The sequence below is a fragment of the Fusarium fujikuroi genome, chromosome FFUJ_chr03, assembly GCF_900079805.1.
Source record: "Fusarium fujikuroi IMI 58289 draft genome, chromosome FFUJ_chr03".
NCBI classification, from domain to species: Eukaryota; Fungi; Ascomycota; class Sordariomycetes; order Hypocreales; family Nectriaceae; genus Fusarium; species Fusarium fujikuroi.
Window position 1 is genome coordinate 969,122 of NC_036624.1, and position 27,241 is coordinate 996,362.

The 27,241-nt window shown below is 22.6% G+C and overlaps 1 protein-coding gene; it reads left to right on the forward strand.

Annotated features, from left to right (window-relative positions):
• Positions 1-24,460: 24,460 nt before the first annotated feature.
• On the forward strand, positions 24,461-27,177 carry FFUJ_02436 (related to regulatory protein alcR; the record flags this gene model as incomplete). XM_023574166.1 has 3 exons in its annotated part: positions 24,461-24,467; positions 24,586-24,729; positions 24,782-27,177. The coding sequence occupies 3 exons, from the start codon at positions 24,461-24,463 to the stop codon at positions 27,175-27,177; spliced, it is 2,547 nt and encodes an 848-aa protein (XP_023428771.1).
• Between the last annotated feature and the right edge of the window lie 64 nt (positions 27,178-27,241).

Sequence of the window (27,241 nt, forward strand, 5' to 3'; positions counted from 1 at the left end):
ACTTAAAGTTTAAGGCAGACTTACTTCCTTTATAAGCCTTTTATTTAACCTTTTCTTTAGCTTCTAACCTATTATTATTACTTATATTTTAGCTATCTTATCTTTTAGGGATTTAATTAAATCTAGCTTTTAGTATTTCTTTCTTTTAACTTCTAAAGGTCTTAAAGGGGCATTAATAGGATTTATAGATCCCTTTTTATACTTAATTATAAAGTTATAGATTATTAAATATAAATATTATTATATTTATTTTCTATTTAGGTTAATATTCTTTATAAATAATTAAAGATTTTAGTAATTATTTAGGACCTCTATTTATTTTAAGGAGCCTTTAAGGTAATATTATTAATACTTAAATAACTCTATAATTACTATTATCTCCTAATTAGGGATATTATATCTTCTTTTAGGGTTATTAAACTTTTATAATTAAAAGGCAATTAAGTAATATCTCTCTTTATTATTTAATTAAAAAAGAATTCTTATTATAATATAATTTAATATATCTATCTTAATATAAATATATCTTTTAAGATTAAAATATTATAAAACTAAGGCCTTTCTAAACTTAGCAATAAAGGCCTAAAATAACTATCTTTTTTAATTATTTAACTTTATATTTCTTAATTTCTTTCTATTTTAGCTTTCTTTTATAAGGGCTATAAAGAAAGCAATAACCTTAAAGTATTTATAAATAAACTGCTTATAGAAGTTATAAAATCCTAAAAATACCTAAATTTCTCTATAGGTAATAAGTTTAGGCTATTTAAGGATAATATAAATCCTTACTAAATCTATCTTAATACCCTCTATAGTTAAGATAAAGTTAAAGAACTTTATTCTATTTTAATAAAAGGAGTACTTTAAGGGTTTTATATATAATTTAGCATTTTTTATTTATTTTAGGATTTATTTAAGGTACTTAATATACTTTTCTCTTATCTTTAAGAATATTAAGATATTATCTAAATAGATAATATAGATTATATCTATAAGACCCTAAAAGGCCTAATAGATATAATATTAGAATATAATAGGTATATTAGCTAGTTTAAATGGCATTACTATATACTTAAAGTAATTATAGTAGGTTTAAAAGGCAGTCTTTTATTTATCCCCTTTTTAGATATAAATCTAATAATATATATTCTTAATATTAATCTTAAAAAAGTACTTTACCTTTTAAATATAATCTATAATTTCTAAAATTAAAGGTAAAAAGTAATAATTCTTAATAATAATAGTATTTAAGCTATAGTAATCTATATAGAGGTAGAGACCTCTATCCTTTTTAGAAATAAAAAAGATAGAGAATCTAGCTAGGCTTTTAGATAGGTAAATTTATTTAGTTTTTAGGTTCTTTTAGATATACTCTTAAAGTTCCTTAAGTTCTGCCTATAAAAAAGAGTAAATAAGGCTATATAAAAGTTCCTTTTCTTTAATTAAATTAATAATATAGTCTATTTTCTTAAAGTTAAGTATTTTTATTACCTTATTATAGCTAAAGACCTTAATATAAGCTTTTAGCTTATAAGAGATGCCTTTAAGTTAGTTAGGTTTTTAGGGTTTTTTACTAGAAAGTAAGTAAGGTTCCTTAATAATAGTAATAGTAAAGATCTTAACTTTATTATAGGTTTTCTTTAAAACCTAGTAAAGTTTAAGGAGTTTAAGGCCTCTATAGTGCCCCTTAAACTACTATTTCCTTATCTTAAAGTCTACTACAATTTAAAGGTCTTTTAAGGTAATAATAAAAAGAAGTATTAATTTATTTTAGTCCTATTTATTAATATCTATTAAACTTTATATAATTTTATATATTTATCCTTAATAATCTATTAAAATTAAGGTTATTTTCTAGTATCCTATAGTTCTTAATTAGGTATTATTTACTTTTTAAAGGGAGATATTAATATTTCCTAATTATTAAAATCCTTAATATCTTATAAAGGTTTTACTAATAGTATCTATTTCTATATTATAATTAAGGTAAGCCTATATTTTAATAGTCTTATAGCCTTAAACCTTTACTGTAATTAAGATCTTCCTTTTAAAGTAGGTTTAAAGTCTATTTTAATTATAGATTAAGGTTATCTTAAGGGTATTAACTAAAAATTAACCTATATTTTTAGTTATATTTACTTTTTTAATCTTTTTATTTAGTTTATTTTTTTAAGTTTAAGGCAATTTCTTAAATAATAACCTTTCTTATAATAATTATAGCATTTTATAGAACTTAAGTCTTTTTCTTTTTTTTTTAAGTTAGTAATAAAAGAGTAATTTTAGTTATTTTCTTAAGGTTATTAATATAAATATAATTTAAGCAGTTTTTAAAGTTAATAAGGTTTCTTTTTAAGTAATAAAGAATTTAGTAGGTTTTTTATATATTTATTTTTCTAATTTAAAGTATCCTAAAGTTATTATATTAACTAAATAAGTTCTTTTTTAATTTTAGGGAAACTAATATCTCCCTAAAAGGCTATAATATCCTAAAAAATAGATAAAAGTTTAGTATAATATTAATAAACTCTTATAGCTATATTAAGCTTATAAAGAAGATAATCTTTAATAGAAATAAAATACTTATAGAAGTTTTAAGGGAATTAATTAAGTTATTATTAGGCATTTTCTAGTTATATAGTTATAAGTATCTAGCAATTCTTTCTATTTTTTTATAAAAGTAAGAGACTATTTTTTAAATACTTTTTAATCTCTTTTTAAGTCTTTTCTTCTTTTTTCTATTTATTTATTTATGTAATTTAATTATATAAGCCTTATATTTAGTACTATATTATTATAGGTAAATAGAATATAGCTTTTATTAATATAGTATTATTTCTAGGCTCCTTTAAAGCTTTAATCTATATTATTTAACTATTTATCTTATTTTTAGAAGGTAATTAAGTATTTAAAGGTAATAATATTTTTAGCTTTTATTTCTCTATTACTGCTAAAAGTAAAGCTATTTTTTGCTTATTATTACCTTATTAAGATATTATTACTTATTTATCGTAAGTCTTTAGCATTAAAGTTAAGTAATTATATAAATAATTTATTCCTTTTTTAGGTTTTAAAAAGATTTTATAATCTACCTTTATTCTCCTTAAGGCATTATTTTAATTTATTTTATTATTATTAAAGGGCAAGCTCTTCTTTTAGCTACTTAATCCTAACTTCTAAGGTATTAATATATATAATATAGGTAATATAACTGGCTATATAGATTACTATTTAGGAGGATTCTTTATTACTATTTTAAGTAAAGTTATTATTAATTCTTAAAGGATTTATTAATAGCTTATTAAGTTCTATATTAACTATAGTAATTCTTTATAGATTTACTATTATATTTAAGTAGTTTAAGTAAAAGCTTTAGAATTATTATAGTAGATAGGTAATAGCTAAATAGATATAATAGTATTATATTAACTAAAGCTTAAGGAAGTAAGATTTCTATTTAAGGGGTTTTTATAATACACTTAAGGGGATCCTAAGATTATGTGGTAAGAGGCCGGTTAGCCTTATCACCAGGGCGTTGTTACACTGGGATATATATCTGCAAATAGAGTTAGATAAATGCAGGATAATGGCGGGGTTCTAGGACTAAAGGTTTAAAGGAATTAGGTTAACTTTTATATAAGTTAGTCAGTAAAAGTTAAATTAACCTCTACTAATTAAATGCTTATGCCTAGGCATATAACTAATTGACCTTATATCTAAGAGCAGTTAAAGTGATATTAATAAAGAAGCAGTGATTTAAACTGGGGATATTTTAAGTAATAATTAATATCTTTTATAAGGTTTTTAATTAAAGATTAATTTTTATTTTTAATTAAAATTAATTTTTTAATCTTTTAATTTGATTAACTTTATAGAATTTAAAGTAATTTTTAAAGTAATATTTTAATTTATAATACTTAAAATATTTTATTAAAAAAAAGATTTTTTTTTTTATTTTTTTTTTATTTATTAAATTAAAATATAATTTAAATTATTATTTTAAAAGTATTATAATAAATATAGTTTTAAGCTTTTTTTAATTATATAAAGTTTTTTTTAATAAATTAAGTTTTAAAAAAGTTTTTTATATATTTATTTTTATAATTTAATAATTTTTATAATTTTTATATAAATTATATTAATTTTTCTGTAATATTAAGTAAATTAATATCTCTTTAGAATACTATAATATTTTTAAGAATTAAAAGTTTTTAGTTTAACCTATTACTTCTTTATTAATATTACTTTATTTATAGCTTTTAAATATAAGATTGATTAATTATATATTTAGGTATATATATTTAATTAATAGAGGTAAATTTTACTTTTACTAATTAATTTATATAAAAGTTAATCTAATTCCTTTATAATAGATTCTAATTTTAATAAAATCTTTAATTTAATCCTATTATTACCTTATATTTAGCCTTAATAATTATATTATTAAGCCACTTTTTATATAAAGCTAAATTACCTATTAATATAATTAAGAAAACTATATCTTTTATATTAAAAGGTAAGTCTTTTTTAATAGCCCTTTTTAGCTTTTTTAATTTAAATAGCTTTCTAGCTAGCTTAACTAAATAAACTTAATAACTTAAGCTAGCCTAATCTATATAATTAATTAAATTAATTAAAATATAGTTAAAAATAGCTATTTTAATTAAACTTAATAGACTTTTTAATATGAAGTTCTTTATAATAGCTATAGCTATTATATAAATTTTGTAGTATTCTTTACTTTTAGCCTAATTTAGTATTAATTTAATTACTATAATAAGGTTATTATTAATTATATAATAGCCCTAATTAGGTTTTAGGCTCTTATATATAGTAGGTATTATATTAGTGGCTAAAATTAATATTAGTAATTATAACTAATAGGGAAAGTTAGGTCGGGGAATGTACTTTAGAAGTATAATAGACTTAGCCTAGTTAAATAGGTCAATTAGAGATATCTTATTCTTTTAGCTAAGGTAAAGGAAGAAGGCTAAAATAGCTGCTAAGAGATAAACCTATAGGCAGTATTAATACTACTTAATTAAGGCAGTAATTATATTACTAAAGTAAATAAACCTTATAAGATTCTAACTTTTAAGATATAGGCCTATTATAGGGGCCTTATTATTTAAGTCTTTATATATAAAGTTAATAGCTTAATGGCCTTATAAGGCTAATAGTAAGGAAAAAAAAAAGAATTAAAAGTAATTTTATATAATATTAATATGTTTATATAATAATATTAAATTTATAAAATAGGTAATATTTAATAAATATAAAGTATTTATAGAAATCCTAAAAGGACTATTTTAATTATTATTAAGTACTTTTAAGTTAAATTATAATAAAAATTTAGCCTTAATTTAATATACTGCTTCTTTATTAATATTACTTTATTTACTTTTAAATATAAGGTTAATTAATTATATACCTCAATATATATAATTAATTAATAGATTAAATTATTATTAACTTTAAGTTAATTTAGCTTTTACTAATTAATTTATATAAAAGTTAACTTAATTCCTTTAAACCTTTAAACCCTACTATTACCTTATATTTATCTTAAAACTTTATATATAGATATACTATCCCTTTACTTTTATAGTCTTAAACTATAATTAGCCTATTATATTAAAAGTAATTCCCTTTTTACTATAATAACCCTTTTTATTATATTAAAAAGCTACTTTTTATATATATTTAAGTTATCTATAAAGGCAATAAAGAATATAACTTAATTTAATTTAAAGAAATAACCTTTCTTTAAGACCTTCTTTAGGTCCTTTAAATCTAATAGCTTATAATTAACTTAAATTAAATTAATTAAATTAAGATAATTTATATAATAAATTAAATTAATTAAATTAAGATAATTTATATAATAAATTAAATTAATTAAATTAAGATAATTTATATAATAAATTAACTTAATTAAATTATAATTAAAAATAGTAATTTTAATAAGATTAAATTAGTATTTTAATAAAAAGTTCTTTTTAATAGTAATTACTATTATATAGATTTCTTTTAATTTTTTTTTATTAGCTTTCTATAAGGTAGGCCTAATAGCTATATTAAGGCTATAGCTAGTTATATAGTAGGCCTAATTATATAGCTATAGGCTATTTTATATAGATATTATATTAATAGCTATAATTAATAATAAAAAAGTTAAATTAAAAAATATACTTATAAGTTTATACTTAATCTCTTATTTAATTAAGGTCTAACTAACCTTTAAGTAGTAATATAATAAATTTAGCTTAATATTCCTTTAAGTAAGGTAAAAAAAGAAGGCTAATATAGCTACTAAAGGGTTAATATATAGGTAATATTAATACTACTTAATTAAGGCAGTAATTATATTATTAAAGTAAATACACTTTATATAATTTTAACTGTTAAGATATAGGCTTACTATTAGGGACTTATTATTTAAGCCTTTATATAGAAAGTTAATAGCTTAATAGCCTTATTAAGCTAATAGTAAGAAAGAAAAAAAATAATAATAATAAAAATTCAATAATTCTTTTTATTTTTTATAAAAATTAAAAACTATTTTTTAAAAGCTTTTTGATCTCTTTTTAAAAAAAATTTTTAAACTTAAATTTACTAATTTAAATAGCTTAATTATATAAATTAGGCACTTAAGGTTATATTATTACGTTTAAAGAGAATCTAGCTTTTATTAATATAATATTATTTATAGATTTCTTTAAAGCTTTAATTTATATTATTTAATTATTCATCTTTTTTATAAAAAGTAATTAAATATTTAAAAGTAATAATATTTTTAGCTTTTATTTTATTTTATTATTAAAAAAAAAGCTTTTATAATAGCTAAAATAACTTAATTAAATACTATTACTAATTTAATTAAATTCTTTATTATTAATATTAATTAAAAATATATCTTAAAAGTTCTTCTTTTAGTTTTTAAAAGAATTTTTAATAATCTTTTTAATTTAATATTTTAACTTTTTTATTTATTACTTAAAAGTAAGCTTTTTCTTTAACTATTTAATTTAAACCTTAAAAGTAGTAATATAAACTATTAATATAATTTATTTAATAAAATAAATTATTATTTCTTTATTAATATTACTTTATTTATAATTCTTAATTATAAAGTTAATTAATTATATATTTAGGAATACATATTTAATTACTAGATTTATTCTTAGCTTTAGGTTAATTTAGCTTTTACTAACCAACTTATATAAAGGTTAACCTAATTCCTTTAAACCTTTAAGCCTCACTATTACCTTATTTTTATCTTTATATTAAAAGTAATAACCTCTTTATTATAATAACCCTTTTAGCTTTATTAAGAAGCTACTCTTTATATATATATAAATTATTTATAAAGAAAGTAAAATAGATAGCTTAATTTAATTTAAAAAAATAACCTTCTTTTAAGACCTTATTTAAGTCTTTTAAATCTAATAGTCTATAGTTAACTTAACTTAAATTAATTAAATTAAAATAGCTTATATAATAAATTAACTTAATAAGGTTATAATTAAAAATAGCTATTTTAATAAAGTTAAATTAGTACCTTAATATAAAGTTCTTTTTGATAATAATTACTTTTATATAAATTTTTTTAAATTCTTTTTATTAGCTTTCTATAAGGTAGGCCTAATAGCTGTATTAAGGTTATAGCTAGTTATATAGTAAGGTTAATTATATAGCTATAGGCTATCTTATATAATAGGCATTATATTAATAGCTATAATAAGTATTAATAGCTATAGCTAATAGGGAAAGTTAGGTTATAAAATATACTTTCTCCAATTTAACCTACTGCTTCTTTACTAATATCACTTTATCTGCTCTTAGATATAAGGTTAATTAGTTATATGCCTAGGTATATATATTTAATTAATAGAGCTAGTTATTATTAATATTAGGTTAATTTTACTTTTACTAACTAACTTATATAAAGTAAAGTTAACCTAATTCCTTTAGTATAACCTTTATAGAACCCTGCTATTACCTTATATTTATTCTTATATTAAAAGTAATACCTCCTTTACTATAATAACCCTTTTAGCTATATTAGAAAGCGACTTTTTATATATATTTAAGTTACTAATAAAGGCAGTAAGAAAGGCTACTTAATTTAATTAAAGAGAATAACCTTCCCTTAAGTCTCTCTTTAGCTTCTTTAGATTTAATAGCTTATAATAGATCTAATTTAAATTAACTATATTAAAATAAGGCTAATAAAATATATAATTAATTAATCTAATTAATATATAATTAAAGATTATTATTTTAATTAACTTAAATTAATACCTTAATAAAAAGTTGTTTTTAATAGTAATTACTATTATATAGATTTCTTTTAATTTATTTTTATTAACTCTTTATAAAAGAGGCCTAGTAGCTATATTAAGGTTATAGCTAGTTATATAGTAGGCCTAATTATATAGCTATAGACTATTTTATATAGGTATTATATTAATAGCTATAATTAATATTAATAGCTATAATTAATAAAAAGAAAGTTAGGTTAAGAAATATACTTTATAATAGACTTAGCTTAATATATAAAAAGGTTAATTTAAGATCTTTTAGCTAGAATAAAAGAAAAAGGCTAATATAGCTACTAAAAGGCAATATTAATACTACTTAATTAAGGCAGTAATTATACTATTAAGGGAGATAAACCTTATATAATTTTAACCTTTAAGATATAGGCTTACTATAGGGGCCTTATTATTTAAGCCTTTATATATAAAGTTAATAGTTTAATAACTTTATAAGGCTAATAATAAAAGAAAATAATAATAATAATAATAATTAAAATAAAAGCTATTTTATTAAAAAGATTAAATAATAATTTAAAGTAAAATTATTAAATATTTAAATTTATAAAAAAGAAAGTTTAATTAATTTAAAAATAATTAAATAAATTAAATAAATTAAATATAAAAAATAAAAATCAAATAAAAATTAAAATTAAAATTATTATAAAAATAAAACCTTTAAAAAGATTATTATTTAAATATAAATTAAATAAAAGAAAGATTTTAATATATCTTATAATATTATAAAGATTACTTTTTAACATTTTTTAAACTTATTAATTAAATATTAAATTTATAATCTTTTATACTATAAAATTAAAATCTATCCTTTTTAAGTAAAAAATTAAATTTATTTTATATATAGTTTTAATTTTAAAAAATTAAAGATATTAATAAAAATTAATATAAATATAATATTAAAATTTATAATAAAAATTAATAAAATATTTTAAAGATATATATATTAAATATAATAATAAATTATAATAATAATATATATAAATTTAGCTTTTTATATTAAAAAATAATAATAAAGAAAAATAATACTAAAAAAAAAGTAATATTTATTATAAAAGTAATAAAACTTTTAAACTTAAAGGTAAATATATAAATTTTCTTTAACTAATTAAAAGAAATTTAAAGTTAAAAAAAAGTATATTTAAATTTATAATAAATATAAATAAAGAAATAATATATTTAATTAATAATATAAATAGTAATTAAAGTATTTATAAACTTTAAAGCTTTTATTATATTTTTAAAGTTATTTTCTATTATAATAAAAGAATTATAATTAAATTAATAATAAAATATAAAAATAAATTATAAAAAAGATTCATAACTTATAATACTTTTCATTATAATTATATTTAATATAATAAAATAAAAAATTATTAAAAATATAATAATTAAATTAAAAAAATTAAAAAAGTTATTAAATTTTTTATTAATTAATAATACCTAAAGGATATTTTAATAAATATAAATATAATATATATAAATCAAATAATCTATAAAGTAATAAAAGGGCTTAAAAAATATAATTATAAAAGTTTTTTAGCCTTATTAAATATATTAAAAATAAAAATAAGTTTTTTATTAGCTATTATAAAGAAATTAAAAAAAAAAGAAAATTAAATATCTATAATTAAAAAGAAATTAAAAGCCTTATAGAAGTTTAAAAAATTAAAAGATTAACTATAGGTTAAAAGGTATATATTATATAAAGCTATAAGATATTATAATAAAGCTATTTATAGACTTATAATAGGTTTTATATATAAAATAGTTAAAATATAAATTATTATTTTTATATAAATTTAAAATAGAAAATTAATTACTGTAAATAAATATATAGTAATAGAAGTTTATTAATAATTATATAATTTAATTTTTTTTACTATTTTAATTAAAAATAATAAAATAAAGAAAAGAGAATAATTATAATAGTAATTTAATATAACTAATTAGCCTAATTTTTAGATAATATAATATTAAGACTTTACAAAATCTCTTTAAAAAACCTCTTTTTAAGGAATATTTTTTTTAAGCTTTAATTAATATAATACTATTATGCTTATTTAGTTTATCTCTATTAACTGTAATAAATATAAGGCCTCTCTTTATAGCCCTTTTTAGCTTCTTTAACTTAAATAGCGTTTTAATTAGCTAAATTAAGTAAATTAAATAACTTAAAATAGCTTAATGTATATAATTAATTAAATTCATTAAAGTATAGTTAAAAATACCTATTTTAATAATTACATTAAATAGACTTTTTAATGAAAAGTTATATATAATAGCTATAGTAGTTATAGTAATTTTATAATAATTTCTACCTCTAGCTAAACGTAATAGTAGTTTAATTGCTATAATAAGGTTATATTTAATTATATAATAGCCTTAATTAAGTTTTAGGCTTTTATATATAGGTATTATATTAATAGCTATAATTAATATTAATAACTGCTATTAATAAAGAAAAAATTAAGTTAAGAAATATACTTTATAATAGACCTAGCCTAATATTTTTTTAATTAAAATAAAGAAAAAAAGCTAAAATAGCTATTAAAAGGTAGTATTAATATTACTTAATTAAGGCAGTAATTATACTATTAAAGTAAATAAACCTTATATAATTTTACCTTTAAATATATAGGCTTACTATAGAGGCCTTATTATTTAAGCCTTTAAATAGAAAGTTAATAGCTTAATAGCCGTATTAGACTAATAGTAAGGAAAAAAAAATTTATTTTAACTAAAATTACTTAAAATACTATAGATTAAAGGTAATTTTATTAATTAAATTTATTAAAACTTTAATTTAGCTAGAGACTTTATTATTAATACTTTTATAGCTTATTAAAATACTTAAATTCTATTTATTAACTATAATTAAATTAAATCTATATAATTAGTATTTATTACCTTTTATAATATTAATTATTATTTTATAAAAGATAAAATTATATTTAATTAAATAAGTTTTATTTAATAAATTATAGCTTATTTTTATTTATTAAAGGCTTTAATTTTTAAATATAAACTTTTTTTTATTTATATTTTTTTAATTTTTTATTTTTCTTTCTTTACTATTAGCCTAATAAGGCTATTTGGCTTTTAACTTTCTATATAAAGGCTTAAATATTAAGGCATCTATATTAGGCCTATATCTTAAAGGTTAAAATTATATAAAGTTTATCTACTTTAATAATATAATTACTGCCTTAACTAAGTAGTATTAATACTGCCTTTTAGTAGCTATATTAGCCTTCTTTCTTTACCCTAGCTAAAGGAGTGTTAAGTTAAGTCTATTATACTTTTACTTAAAGGTTAGTTTGACCCTTATTAAATAAGAGATTAAATATAAACTTATGAATATATTCTTTAATCTATTAATTATAGCTATTAATATTAATTATAGCTATTAATATAATGCCTATATAAAATAGCCTATAGCTATATAATTAGGCCTATTGTATAATTAGCTATAAGCTTAATATAGCTATTAGGCCTGCCTTATAAAAAGCTAATAAAAATAAACTAAAAGAGATTTATATAATAGTAATTACTATTAAGAAAAACTTTTTATTAAAATATTAATTTAATTTAATTAAAATAGTAATTTTTAATTATATATTAATTAAATTAATTAATTATATAATTTATTAGCCTTATTTTAAGATACTTAATTCAAATTAAATCTATTATAAACTATTAAATTCAAAAAAGTTAAAAAGAGACTTAAAAGAAAGTTATTTTCTTTAATTAGATTAAATAGCCTTCCTTATTGCTTTTATAGGTTTAAATATATATAAAGAGTGGCTTTTTATTATAGTAGATTAATAATAGCTAGATAGGTATAATAGTATTATATTAACTAAAGCTTAAAGAGAGAAAATTCCTTAAAAAGGGGTTTTCTAAAGAGATTTTATAAAATCCTAAAATTATATAACCTAAAGATTAGGCTAATTATCTATATTAAAATACTATTATAATTATCTTATCCTTTTTATTTAGCTATTTTTAGCTAAAATAATAATAAAATTAAATTATATAATTATTAATAGGCTTTTATTATTATATATTTACTTATAGTAATTAATTCCTTATTTAAATTTATATAGAGGTAATAGCTTATATTTTAGCTATTTTATATATAAAACCTATTATAAGTTTATAAATAGCCTTATTATAATATCTTATAGCTTTATATAATTTATACCTTTTAACTTATAATTAACTTTTTAATTTTTTAGGCTTTATTAGCCTTTATAAGGCTTTTAATTCCTTTTTAGTGTTATAGTAAATAGGTAATAGCTAGGTAGGCACAATAGTATTATATTAACTAAAGCTTAAGGAAGCAGGATTTCTATCTAAGGGGTTTTCATAATAGACTCAAGGGGGTCCTGAAATCACGTAGTAGGAGGCCAGTTAGCCTTATCACCAGGGCATTATTATAATTATCCCCCCCTTTTTAGGCAGCTATCCTTAGCTAGATATAATTATAGTAGAGTTATAAAGTTATTAATATCTCTCTATCTTATAGCTACCTTTTATTAGGTTTTTATAGTAGAGTTAGATATTATAGTAGTAAAAGGTTATATTTATAGCATTTTCCCTATATAAACTATTAGACTATTCCCTATAGCCTTACCGAGATACCTTTAAAAATATATATATATCAGGCCTGTAAATTATAGGCTATGCCTTTAATTCCTTAGGCTTCTGCAGGCTTCTATTTCTGCCTTACCTATAGGTATTTAATCCTCTCTTTAATTTAAGCTTCTCTCTCTCTTCTTTTTCTCTTTATCTTATATAACCTTATTAGCTTATATGCCTTTTATTCTTACTTCTTATCTATAGCCTATACCTCTTTTATTTTAGTCTTTAATTAACCTTTTATTCTTTAACTCTATCTTAACTTCCTTATATTTCTTACTATAATATCTAATAGTAAGTATACCTATTCCCTATCCTCTATAGCCTCTAGTTTTAAGCTATAGGTCCCCTATTATCTCCCTGGCTTTACTATATTTAAGAATATATATATTTATTATATTTATAAATACTGTAATTAATTAGTAGCTACTTTTATAGACCTTAAGGTTATATAGGACCTATATTACTTTTATAATATTAAGTATATTTTTATTAATCTTAATGCCTTATACTATAAGAAGTGCAATAAATATAAATATAGCTATTACTTATATATTTCTCTTTTATTACCTTTTATTATTAATCTAACTAACTTTTTAATAGTCTTATAGCTATAATTAAAAGAGACTAAATAGATATTTATTATGCCCTTAAGTTTATTTATAATTTTATTCTTTTTATAGATAAGGATAACTGTCTTTAACTCTATTGCAATACCTATATAGAACTGGCCTACATCTTTTACTAATTATTAAAATTATTTTTATACTTAAAGACTACCTACTACTTAACCTTTTACTTTATTAGTAAAAAGAAGCTACCTATAAGTCTTCCCCTTATCTTTTAGGTTATATTAATTAATATAGTTATAATATAGAAAGCTCCCCTTTTATATACTAAGGCTATTATAACTTGCTGCCATATCTATACCAAAATATACCTATCTCCCCAAAGCAATACAAGTAAGGAAGTTTAGGCTACATTTAAGGATTTATAGGTCCTATATTTAAAAAAGAATAACATTAGGTATATAGCCTAGTAGGTTACTATTAATGCTTTTTACTATCTTATATATTTAAGTCTTACCAGTAATCCCTATAATAACTTTAATATTATTGCCTAAATTCCTGCCTTTAGCTTTATATTAGGTTTAAACCTTTACTAATATTTTTAGGTATCTATTACACCTGCCTCTTTAGTCTTTACTAGGGTTAAGGCTATAACTTTACCTTCTGTATACCCTTTACTTTTAGTATAACCTCCTGTCCTATCTAGCCCTGCCTTACCTATAGAGAGTTCTTAGCCTTTTACTGTATTAGTTATATAACCCTTCTTAACCCCTTAGAAATATAGCTAGCCTCTCTTTAATAACTTTAGCTCTTAAAGTGCACCTCCTAAATGTGGTAGTTTATATAGGGCTTATACTATAAAGGAAGATAAATTAGCTTAAGAGGTGGCTTTTTAGTGTTATAATTAATTGGTTTTTAGTATAGTTATTGCAGTCCTATTTGGTGGTTTTAGGTTAGAATAGGGGGAGATTTGCCTATAGTTTATAGTTACTTGTTTTTCTTAATGGCGTCTTTATAGCTTAAGCCTTTTGGCTTTAATTAAAGCTCTTTTCTTAGATATTCTTTCTTTTTTAAGGTTATTTCTACTTATAATTTTAACTTTTTACCCTTTTACTTTACTTAGGACTTTTTTTATATAGTAATAATTTATAGGGCATTCTCTATATCTATAGCAGTAACCTATTAATTATATTTAGCTGGCTATTTTTTCTATTTTATAAGGTAGTATAATTCCTTATATATCTCCTTTTTATCCTTAATTTATTTAACTTCCTATTAATTATCCTCTTTTTTAAGGTCTGGCATCAGTAGGGAATTATTATCCTCTTAGCTATATATTTAATATACTTTAAGAAGGCTTATATAAAAAATATTATATATTCTTATATATTAGTTTAGTAGGGCTAGGTAATATACTTATAGTTTAATATACTTAATAATTCTAAATAGGCTAATAAATCTTAAAGCTAGCTTCTTTTTCTCTCTTTTAAGCTTTAGGTTTTTAGTTAAGAGTATAATTAATTATTTTTATTTAAAGTTTATTTCTTAGTGCTTTAAGTTAAAGTACTTAGCCTGCCTTTTAGTTGCGTTTTGCCAGTATATTATAAGCTTATTCTGTAGCTTTTATAGCTTTTAAATTCTATACTTAACTTTTAGGACTCTCTCTTTTAAGCTAGTATCCTTAGCAGTAATGTAAAATTCTAGGTTAAAACCTATAAAGGTCCTATTTAGGGTTATATTTATTGTAATGCTAACCCTTAAGTTATAAGTAAACTAGGCCATTTATAGAAGTTTTAGCCAGATATTTTAATTATCCCTAATAAAGTAATATAAATAGTAACTAAAAACTTAATTTATTTTTTCTATCTATCTATTAATTTAGGGATAAAAAGCTATTAATAGTCTTTACTTAATTCTTAAGTAGTAATATAATTCTAATTAGAATGCACTTATAAATATAGAGCCTCTATTAGAGATAATACCCTTTAGGGCTCTAAACTATAGTTTAATCTCCTTATAGAAGAGTTTAGCTAGTTTAAATACAGTAATCTTAATAGAGGTAGGTAAGAATTATATAAACTTTATAAGTCTATTAACTATTACTAAAATTACATTAACTTATTAACCTTTAAAGAGTATTAATGGCAGTCCTATAATAAAATCTATTAAGACCTCCTTAAAGAGGCATAATAGAATTAATAGACTTTTAAGCTTTCTATAAAGTTAATATCTCTTAAATACTATTCTTTAATAAATATAGTATATAAATATATACTATTTTATATTAGTTTTTAGGCCTTCTTAATAGAGTTTCCTCTAAATTAGCTCTTAAGTTCTCTTAATACTAAAGTGCCCTACTAGAAGGTTATTATAATATAGTCTTAGTATTTCCTTTTTAAGATTAAGTTTTAGTAGTATATAAAGCCTATCCTTAAAATAAAGGAGGTTATCTTTTACTTTTCACTTTTAGGATCCTTTTTTATAATTTGCCTTAAATATCTTATCCTTTTAGCTAGATATTATCTTATCCCTTAATTATATTAGTCTAATTATCTTAATTAAGGGCTTTAATATATTATTCTTTAGGGGTTTTTTTTAATATAAGGATTAATTTACTATCTTATTAGAAATTACTGTAGATAATCCTAATATCTCTTAAGATTATATATTTAGACTGGATTTCTAGCTTATAATATCTGCATTATTTAGCAGTAAGGCTAGGTTATCCTTAACACCTAAAGATATCTTATCTACCTTTAACTTACCTAAGGTTTAGGGCAGACTTATTCCCTCTATAAGCCTTTTACTTAACCTCTTCTTTAGCTTTTAACCTTTTATTATTACTTATACTTTAGCTATCTTATCTCTTAGGGATTTAATTAAATCTGGCTTTTAATATTTCTCTCTCTTAACTCCTAGAGGTCTTAAAGGGATATTAATAGGATTTATAAATCCCTTTTTATACTTAATTATAAAGTTATAGGTTATTAAATATAAGCACTATTATACTTATCTTCTATTTAGTTTAATATTCTTTATAAATAATTAAAGGTTTTAGTAATTACTTAAGACCTTTACCTATTTTAGGGAGCCTTTAAGGTAGTACTGCTAGTGCTTAAATAACTCTATTATTACTATTATCTTCTAATTAGAGGTATTATATCTTTTTTTAAAGTTATTAAACTTTTATAATTAAAAAGTAATTAAGTAATATCTGCCTTTATTATCTAATTAGGAAAGGATTCCTGCTATAATATAGTCTAATATATCTATCTTAATATAAATATATCTTTTAGGGTTAAAATGCTATAAGACTGGGGCCTTTTTAAATTCGGCAATAAGGGCCTAAAATAACTGTTTTTTCTAGTTATTTAGCTTTATACTCTCTAGTTTCCTCCTGTTTTGGCTTCCTTTTATAAGGGCTATAAGGGAAGTAGTAACCTTAAAGTATTTATAGATAAACTGTCTATAGAAGTTATAAAATCCTAGGAATACCTGAATTTCTCTATAGGTAGTAGGTTTAGGCCATTTAAGGATAGTATGAATCCTTACTAGGTTTATTTTAATACCTTCTATAGTTAAGATAAAGCTAAGGAATTTTACTTTATTTTAGTAAAAGGAGCATTTTAAGGGTTTTATATATAATTTAGTATCTTTTATCTATTCTAGGATTTATTTAAAGTACTTAATATACTCTTCTCTTATCTTTAAGAATATTAGGATATTATTTAGATAGATAATATAGATTATATCTATAAGACCCTAAAAGGCCTAATAGATATAATATTAAAATGTAGTAGGTATATTAGCTAGTCTAAATAGCATTACTATATACTTAAAGTAACTATAGTAAGTTTAAAAGGCAGTCTTCTATTTATCCCCTTTTTAGATATAAATCTAGTAATATATATCCTTAATATTAATCTTAAAAAAGTATTTTGCCCTTTAAATACAATCTATAATCTCTAAGATTAGGGGTAAAGGGTAATAATTCTTAATAGTAATAGCATTTAAGCTATAGTAGTCTATATAGAGTTAAAGACCTCTATCCTTTTTAGGGATAAAAAGAATAGAAGATTTAGCTAGGCTTTTAAATAGGCAGATTTATCTGATTTTTAGGTTCTCCTAAATATATTTATAAAGTTCCTTAAGTTCTGCCTGTAAAAGGGGGTAGATAGGGCTATATAGCAGTTCCTTCTCTTTAATTAGGTCTATAATATAATCTATTTTCTTAAAGTTAGGTATCCCTACTGCCTTATTATAGCTAAAGACTTTAATATATACTTTTAGTTTATAAGAGATGCCCTTAAGTCAGTTAGGTTTTTAGGGTTCTTTACCAGAAAGTAAGTAAAGTTCCTTAATAATAGTAATAGTAAAGATCTTAATTTCACTACAGGTTTTCTTTAAGAACTAGCAAGAGTTAAGGATTTTAAGGCCTTTATAGTGCCCCTTAAACCACTATTTCCTTATCTTAAAGTCAGCTATAATTTAGAGATCTTTTAGGATAGTAATAAAAAGAAGTATTAGTTTATTTTAATCCTCTTTATTAATATCTATTAGGCTTTGTATAGTTTTATATATTTATTTCTAGTAATTTATTAAGATTAAGGTTATTTCTTAGTATCCTATAGTTCTTAATTAGGTATTATCTACTCCTTAAAGGGAAATATTAATATCTTCTAGTTATTAAAATCCCTAAGATCTTATAAAGGTTTTACTAATAGTATCTATTTCTATACTATAATTAAGGTAAGCCTATACTTTAACGGTCTTATAGCCTTAAGCCTTTACTGTAATTAAGATCCTCCTTTTAAAGCAGGTTTAAAGTCTATCTTAATTATAAATTAAGGTTATCTTAAAGATATTAACCGGAAATCGACCCATATCTCTAGTTATATCTAGTTTTTTAATCTCTTTATCTAGTTTATCCTTTTAAATTTAGGGCAATTTCTTAAATAATAACCTTTCTTATAATAATTATAGCATTTTATAGAACTTAAGTCTTTTTCTTTTTCTTTTAGATTAGTAATAAAAAAGTAATTTTAGTTATTTTCCTAGGGTTACTAGTATAAGTATAATTTAGGCAGTTCTTAAAGTTAGTAAGGTTTCTTTTTAGGTAGTAAGGAATCTAGCAGGTTTTCTATATATTTATTCTTCCAGTTTAAAGTATCCTAAAGTTATTATATTAACTAAATAAGTTCTTCTTTAGTTTTAAGAAGATTAATACCTTCCTAAAAGGCTATAATATCCTAAAAGGTAGGTAAAAGTTTAATATAGTATTAATAAACTCTTATAGCTATATTAAGCTTATAAAAAAGATAATCTTTAATAGAGATAAGGTACTTATAGAAGTCTTAGAGAAATTAGCTAGGTTATTATTAGGCATTTTCTAGTTATATAGTTATAAGTATTTAGCAATTCCCCCTATCTTCTATAAAGGTAAGGGACTATTCCTTAAATACTTCCTAATCTCTCTTTAAGTCTTCTCTTCTTTCTTCTATCTATTTATTTAAATAACTTAACTATATAAGCCTTATATTTAGTACTATATTATTACAGGCAAATAGAATACAGCTCTTATTAATATAGTATCGTTTCTAGATACCCTTAAAGCTCTAGTCTATATTATCTAACCATTTATCTTATTTTTAGAAGGTAGTTAGGTATTTAAGGGTAATAATATTCTTAACTTTTACTTCTTTATTATTGCTAAAAGTAAGGCTATCTCCTAATTAGTATTACCTTAATAAGGTATTATTGCTTATTTGCAGTATATCTTTAGCATTAAAGTTAGGTAGTTATATAGATAGTCTATTCCTTCCTTAGGTTTTAGGGGGATCTTATAATTTACCTCTATTTTCCTTAAGGCATTACTTTAACTTATTTTACTATTATTAAAGGGCAAGTTCTTCTTCTAGCTACTTAATCCTAATTTCTAAGGCACTAATATATATAGTATAGGTAGTATAACTAACTATATAGATTGCTATTTAAGAGGATCCTTTATTACTGTCTTAAGTAAAGTTACTACTAATTCCTAGAGGATTTACTAATAGCTTATTAGGTTCTATACTAGCTATAGTAGTTCTTTATAGGTTTACTATTATATCTAGGTAGCTTAAGTAAAAGCTTTAGAATTATTATAGTAAATAGATAATAGCTAGGTAGGCATAATAGTATTATATTAACTAAAGCTTAAAGAAGCAGGATTTCTATCTAAGGGGTTTTTATAATAGACTTAAGGGGGTCCCGAGATCATGTAGTAGGAGGCCAGTCAGCCTTATCACCAGGGCATTATTACAGCTTTATATATTATTAAACCTTAACTTAAAATAAAAGATATTATAGCTATATAATAATAATTCTTTAATAAATTATTTTAAAATTAAAAAGATTTAAAAGTTAATTTAAAAAAAGCTTTATTAAAAAGGCTTAAAAATTAATATAAAATAATATATAATTATATATAATATTTATTAAAAGATTATATTAAAAAGATATTAATTTTATGTTATAGTGGATGGGTAATAGCTAGGTAGGCACAATAGTATTATATTGACTAAAGCTTAAGGAAGCAGGATTTCTATCTAAGGGGTTTTCGTGATAGACTCGAGGGGGTCCCGAGATCACGTGGTAGGAGGCCGGTCAGCCTTATCACCAGGGCGTTGTTACAAAAACCAGTTTAATTTAATTAAAATAGCTATTTTTAATTATATTTTAAGTAATATAATTAATTATATAGATCTAAATATTCTATTTTATATAGTATTTCTAAATTAATTAATTAAAAAGCTATTATAATTAAGGGATCTAAATGAAGCTATAATGTAAGGTAAGACCTTAATAACTAATTAAACTACTTTTCTAACTGCCTTTTTAAGTAACTTAACTGCCTATAAAGAGTAGCTATAAAATGTAATTATTAAGGCTAAATATATACTTAGTTTCCTCCTATTTATATAGGGGTTAAGGATAAATATAAGGTAATGGCAGGGTTTAAAGGTTTAAAGGAATTAGGTTAACTTTTATATAAGTTAGTTAGCAAAAATTAAATTAACCTCTACTAATTAAATATATATATCTAGGCATATAATTAATTAACCTTATATCTAAAAGCTGCAGTTAAAGTAATATTAGTAAAGAAGTAGTGGTTTAAACTAGAGATAATATTACTTATAGATTTCTTTAAAGCTTTAATTTATATTATTTAGTTATTTATTTCTTTTATAAAAAGTAATTAAGTATTTAAAGGTAATTATATTTTTAACTTTTACTTTTTTTTTATTATTAAAAAAAAGCTTTTATAATATTTAAAATAACTTAATAAAATATTATTATTAATTTAATTAAATTCTTTATTATTAATATTAATTAAAGGTATATCTTAAAAGTTTTTTTTTTAGTTTTTAAAAAGATTTTTAATAGTTTTTTTAATTTATTATTTGAATTTTTTATTTATTATTTAAAAATAAACTTTTTTTTTAACTATTTAATTTAAATCTTAAGGGTAATAATATAAATTAATAATATAATTTATTTAATAAAATAAATTATTATTTAAAATAGTTTTTTTTAATTATTTAAAGTAAAATTATTAATAACTTTTAAAATTATTATTAATAATTTATTTAAATTTAAATTAATTATTATAATTCTTTAGGGATTAACTATTATATTTAAATAATTTAAATAAAAACTTTAAAATTATTATAATAAATTAATAATAGCTAAATAGATATAATAGTATTATATTAATTAAAGCTTAAAAAAAAAAGATTCCTTAAAAAGGGGTTTTTTAAGAAGATTCTATAAGGTCTTAAAATTATATAACCTAAAGATTAGGCTAACTATCTATATTAAGATACTATTATACTTTTTAATATAGCTAAAAGGGTTATTATAGTAGAAAAGGTATTACTTTTAATATAAAAATAGTATATCTATATATAGAGTTTTAAGATAAATATAAGGTAATAGTAAGATTAAATTAAAGGTTTAAAGAAATTAAGTTAACTTTTATATAAGTTAATTAATAAAAGTAAAATTAATATAAAGTTAATAATAAGTTTATTAATTAAATATATATACTTAAATATATAATTAATTAACCTTATATCTAAAAGTAAATAAAGTAATATTAATAAAGAAGTAATAGGTTAAACTAGAGATAAGGCCTTTATAGTAGGCCTATATCTTTAAGGTTAAAATTATTTAAAGTCTATTTACTTTAATAATATAATTACTGCCTTAATTAAATAATATTAATACTGCCTTTTAATAGCTATTTTAGCCTTTTTCCTTTATTTTAAAAAAATATTAGGCTAGATCTATTATAAAGTATATTTCTTAACCTAACTTTATCTTTATTAATAGTAGTTATTAATATTAATTATAGCTATTAATATAATACTTACTATATAAAATAGCCTATAATTATATAATTATAATTACTATATAATTAGCTATAACCTTAATATAGCTATTAGGCCTACTTTAAATATAGCTAGTAAATATAAATTAAAAGAGATTTATATAATAATAATTACTATTAAAAAGAATTTTTTATTAAAATATTAATTTAATTTAATTAAAATAATAATCTTTAAATATATATTAATTAAGTTAATTAATTATATAATTTAATAGCTTTATTTTAATATAATTAATTTAAATTAGATTTACTATAAGCTATTAAATCTAAAAGACTTAAAGAAAAACTTAAAGAAAGGTTATTTCTTTTAATTAAATTAAATAGCCTTCCTTACTGCCTTTATAGGCTTTAATATATATAAAAAGTAGCTTTTTAATATAAATAAAAGGGTTATTATAGTAAAAGGGGTACTACTTTTAATATAATAAGCTAGTTATAGTTTAAAACTATAAGAGTAAAAAGACAGTATATAGAGTTAAATAAATATAGGGTAATAGTAAGGTTAAACTAAAGGTTTAAAGAAATTAAGTTAATTCTATTTATATAAGGTAGTTAATTAAAGCTAAATTAACCTATAGTTAATAATAATTAAACCTATTAATTAAATATATATATTAAGGTATATAACTAATTAACTTTATATTTAAAAATAGATAAAAATAATAATAATAAAGAAGTAATAATTTAAACTAAAGTTTATTTTATATAATTAACTTTAATAAAAGTTTTTAGGTAATTTTATTATATATAAGCTTTAAATATTACTTATAAAATACCTATTTATAAATTAATAAGGATTATAGTTATATAATTAATAATACTTATAATTTAATAGCTATATTTATATTTTAAGTTAATAATTTAAAGACTTATTATTAATTTTAAGAGATTAAAATATTACTATTTAATTATTAAAAATAGTATTTTAATTTAATATTTCCTTTAAATAGTATTAAAGTTAAGGTTTAGGCAGTAAAGTATATTATTCTTTTTTTCTTTTTTTTATTAATAGCCTAATAAAGCTATTAAGCTTTTAATTTTATACTTAAAGGCTTAAATAATAAGGCCTTTATTTTTTATTTTTTTTTTCCTTATTACTAGCCTAATAAAGCCATTAAGCTATTAACTTTCTATATTAAGGCTTAAATAATAAAGTCCCTATAGTAGGCCTATATCCTTAAGGTTAAAATTATATAAGGTTTATTTGCCTTAATAGTATAATTACTGCCTTGTTTAAGTACTATTAATACTGCCCCTTAATAGCTATATTAGCCTTCTTTCTTTACTTTAGCTAAAAGACTAAAATATCTTAAATTAACCTCTTTAACCTTAATAAAAGTTAGTATTAATAGAGAATATTAAGCTAAGTTTATTATACTTTTAAAGTATATTCCTTAATTTAATTATTAATTATAGCTACTAATATTAATTATAGCTATTAATATAATACTATAAAATAGCCTTTAGCTATATAATTAGGCCTACTATATAACTAGCTATAACCTTAATATAGCTATTAGGCCTGCCTTATAAAAAGCTAATAAAAAAGAATTAAAAGAAATTTATATAATAGTAATTACTATTAAGAAGAACTTTTTATTAAGGTATTAATTTAATTTAATTAAAATAGTAATCTTTAATTATATATTAATTAAGTTAATTAATTATATAATTTATTAGCCTTATTTTAATATAATTAATTTAAATTAAATCTATTATAAGGTATTAAATTTAAAAAAGCTAAAAAAAGACCTAAAGGAAAGTTATCTCTTTTAGTTAAATTAAATAGCCTTCTTTACTGCCTTTATAGGCCTAAACTTAAATATATATATAAAGTGGCTTTTTAATATAGCTAAAAGGGTTATTATAGTAAAGAGGGCATTACTTTTAATATAAGGATAGTATATTTATATATAGAGTTAAATATATATAAAGTAATAATAGGGTTTTAAGACTAAAGGTTTAAAGGAATTAAGTTAACTTTTATATAAGTTAGTTAATAAAAGTAAAATTAACCTTTATTAATTAAATATATATATTTAAGTATATAACTAGTTAACCTTATATCTAAAAGCTATAAATAAAGTAATATTAATAAAGAAGCAGTAAGTTAAACTAGAAAAATATAAAGTAATAATAGGGTTAAATTAAAGGTTTAAAGGAATTAAATTAACTTTTATATAAATTAGTTAGTAAAAGTTAAATTAATCTCTATTAATTAAATATATAAATAAAGGTATATAATTAATTAACTTTATATTTAAGAATTATAAATAAAGTAATATTATTAAAAAAGTAGTAATTTAAATTAATAATTACTTTAATTAGCTGTTTAATAAAAAGCTAGTTCTTAAAAGTAATTAGTTTTTTAATATATAATATTACCTCTCACCGGGGAAACGGATGTCAGATGTTAGTGGAGTACCAGAGTCCAAGCTTGGATTTTTAGACAGCTCCTCCTGTCCGGCGAGTTCGCTACCACGATGCGTCGTCTAACTTTTTGTCACTCCACTATTCCAGTAGGTGACATGAACAGCCATCTCATAATAAACTCACAATCATCGCCGCCAAACAAGGCTCAGACCAAGGGACCTCTTAACGCTCGCAGTGGAGTCAGATGGGAATATGAAGCGAAGTCATTACGCCTGTGACCAATGCCGAAGGTCAAAGCGAGCTTGCGATGCACCACCTCTTCTTGGCCCTGCATCTTCAAGATGCAGCACCAGTTCCATGACAGTTGGAGAGCGGCTCAGTAAGTCAACCGGCCTTTGATGACCATGGCTAATTGTAGTTAATTGAGGTAGCCTCTGGGACTGGCCATGAGCCTTGTTCTTACTGCACAAAGACGAGGAAGACGTGTACTATGAATTGGGCTTGGTCGCAAATACAAGCGGCGACTTCATTAGATGCTTCAGGCCATGGGCCAAATGTTCCGGTCAAGAGGCAAAGAAGTGAAGCGGCTCATACATCACACCAAGCAACACCAGCTTTTGAGAAACAAGATCCGATATCTGCGGGTTCGCGCGTCAATGACGCATCGCGGCCTCTGTCTCATCACCCCAATCGTCTCACTCAAGACTCACGTTTATCCAACCTTCAAAGAGCAGCTCAACAACCGGCCTCAAGCTCAATCAGCGGCACATCATTTCAAACACCTCTCACTCATAATAATACACCAGCTCTTAATAATTATAACACCATAGCTGGTCAGTTCTCGCCCAGTTACCCGCAATCGGCTTATTCGCAACCGAATGACTCGCGTCTCTCAATCCAGTCACAACTCAACGCTTGGTCATCTACTCCCCCATCAAACTCATCACGATCCTACAGTCACTTATCTACGCCGTCAGTTGGAGAGGACACGGCCAGCGAAGATGACGCGACCAGGTTAAAGCGTCGGCGCACATCGCCAATCTGGACTGATCGTCGTATGAACTCGTTATCGCCATTCTCAGTTGACCAGACAATGATGACGAGAACCAACAACCAGTTCATTTCTACAAATCTCCTTCAAATTTACCATGATGTTCTCGAACATAATCTTTCATGTTGGCTCACAGAAGTCACATGCCCCTACAGAGCTCCAGGTTATGTCACCTCGGGGAATTACGCCCCTACAGAATGGGGATCATCGTGGTCAAATCGTATCTATCGCCGCACTATCAACCTCGACCATGCAATCCAGACAGCCAAACTCACTCGGCTAACTCGGGCTGAAGACCAAGGCGCCGCCAAGGCATTCCATCTCGCAATCATGGCATTTGCAACGCAATGGGCTCAAGGCAGTCGACGCCAACAACAGCGCTATTCTGACGAGGATGAAAGGCCAGAGGATATTCTCAACGACATCAATGAGGAGTTTGACCGAAACATTCAGCGGAATATTTGGGAGCAAGCAAAAAGAGCCCTACAAGAAGTTTCAGACGTCGAATCATATCGTGTAGCAACGGCAGAGCTAATATTTGGTCTCACGCAAAAGCCATGGACCCGCGATGATGAGTCGATGGCCCCGAAGAACCCCAGCACATTGATCAGTGCTTCTCCAAAGGTTGATCTGAAGGCTTTGAACGCCGAGCTTGGGGAAATCATATCACGAGATGGCCTTCCGGTCTTCATGGAGAGAGCCGCACGAAAGATGCATGCTCTCAAATTCCGTTTCGATTCAGGCCGCCGTGGAGTCACTGGGCCTCTCACCAGTCCTAAGAACAACGATTTACTATCCATGATGAATCCTGAAGATCGTGGCACTGTTGGGCTGTTATACTGGCTTGCAGTTATGCTTGATACTGTTTCGTCGTCTATGAGTGAGCGTCCAGTTGTTGTTGCTGATGCAGATAGTCAGCATGACGATGCAGACGAAGATCTTGACTCGACGACAAACGGACGGTGGAACGTACCTCTATTTATCCAAGACAATCTGGAGCAGCCTCACATGTACCATACTGTGCACTGGCCTTGCTCTTATGAATCAGCAGCTGAAGCCGTCACTAAATCAGCACCCGTCAAGGTCCTCCTCTTCCGGCACGTCTCTTATCTGCAAAATATTCTAAGAAGAGGTGGTCGAGGTGAGAAAGTTGAAGAAACAATCAAAAACACAACCTCGCTATATCGATATTGGAATATGACACATGGTGCGTTCTTCAAGGAGCTCCTTCACGACTACGAATCAGTGCCAGCCCGTCTTCAGAGCTGGTTTGTCTGTATCTCAGCACATTGGAACCTCGGTGCTCTCATGCTCGCCGATCTGATCGAGTATGTCGATGAGAACGAGCTAGGAGAAACAACGGCGTCTCAGAGCAGATTAGCCAGCAAGATGGTCACAAGAATACGTGAAGCGAGTGCACGAGAACTATCCGATCTGGCAAAAGTATCAACGCCAAGTCACAACCTACCAAACATGACGGCACCTCAGATGTCACATTTCCACCATGCAGTAAACGAAGCAACTATTCTTACAGAGCCTTGGACTATCATCCTCATCAGGGCGTTTGCCAAGGCAGCTATGATATTAATACATGAAGCAAACGATTTCTTGGAGTTTGGGCTGACAACTCCGGCGAACACTGGTCATGATTTTCAGGAGAGTATGCGTCGTGCACAAGATTGTGTAAAGGGTTTGTGGATATTAGGAAAGAAGTCTGATATGGCGAGGAGGTCGGCAGATACCCTGGTCTCGGCGATGAAGAAGTTGAAAGTATAACTTTGTTGTGTGGAGTAATTTGATATTCCAGAACTGGAAGAAGTTATCGGACGACGTTTGTTTG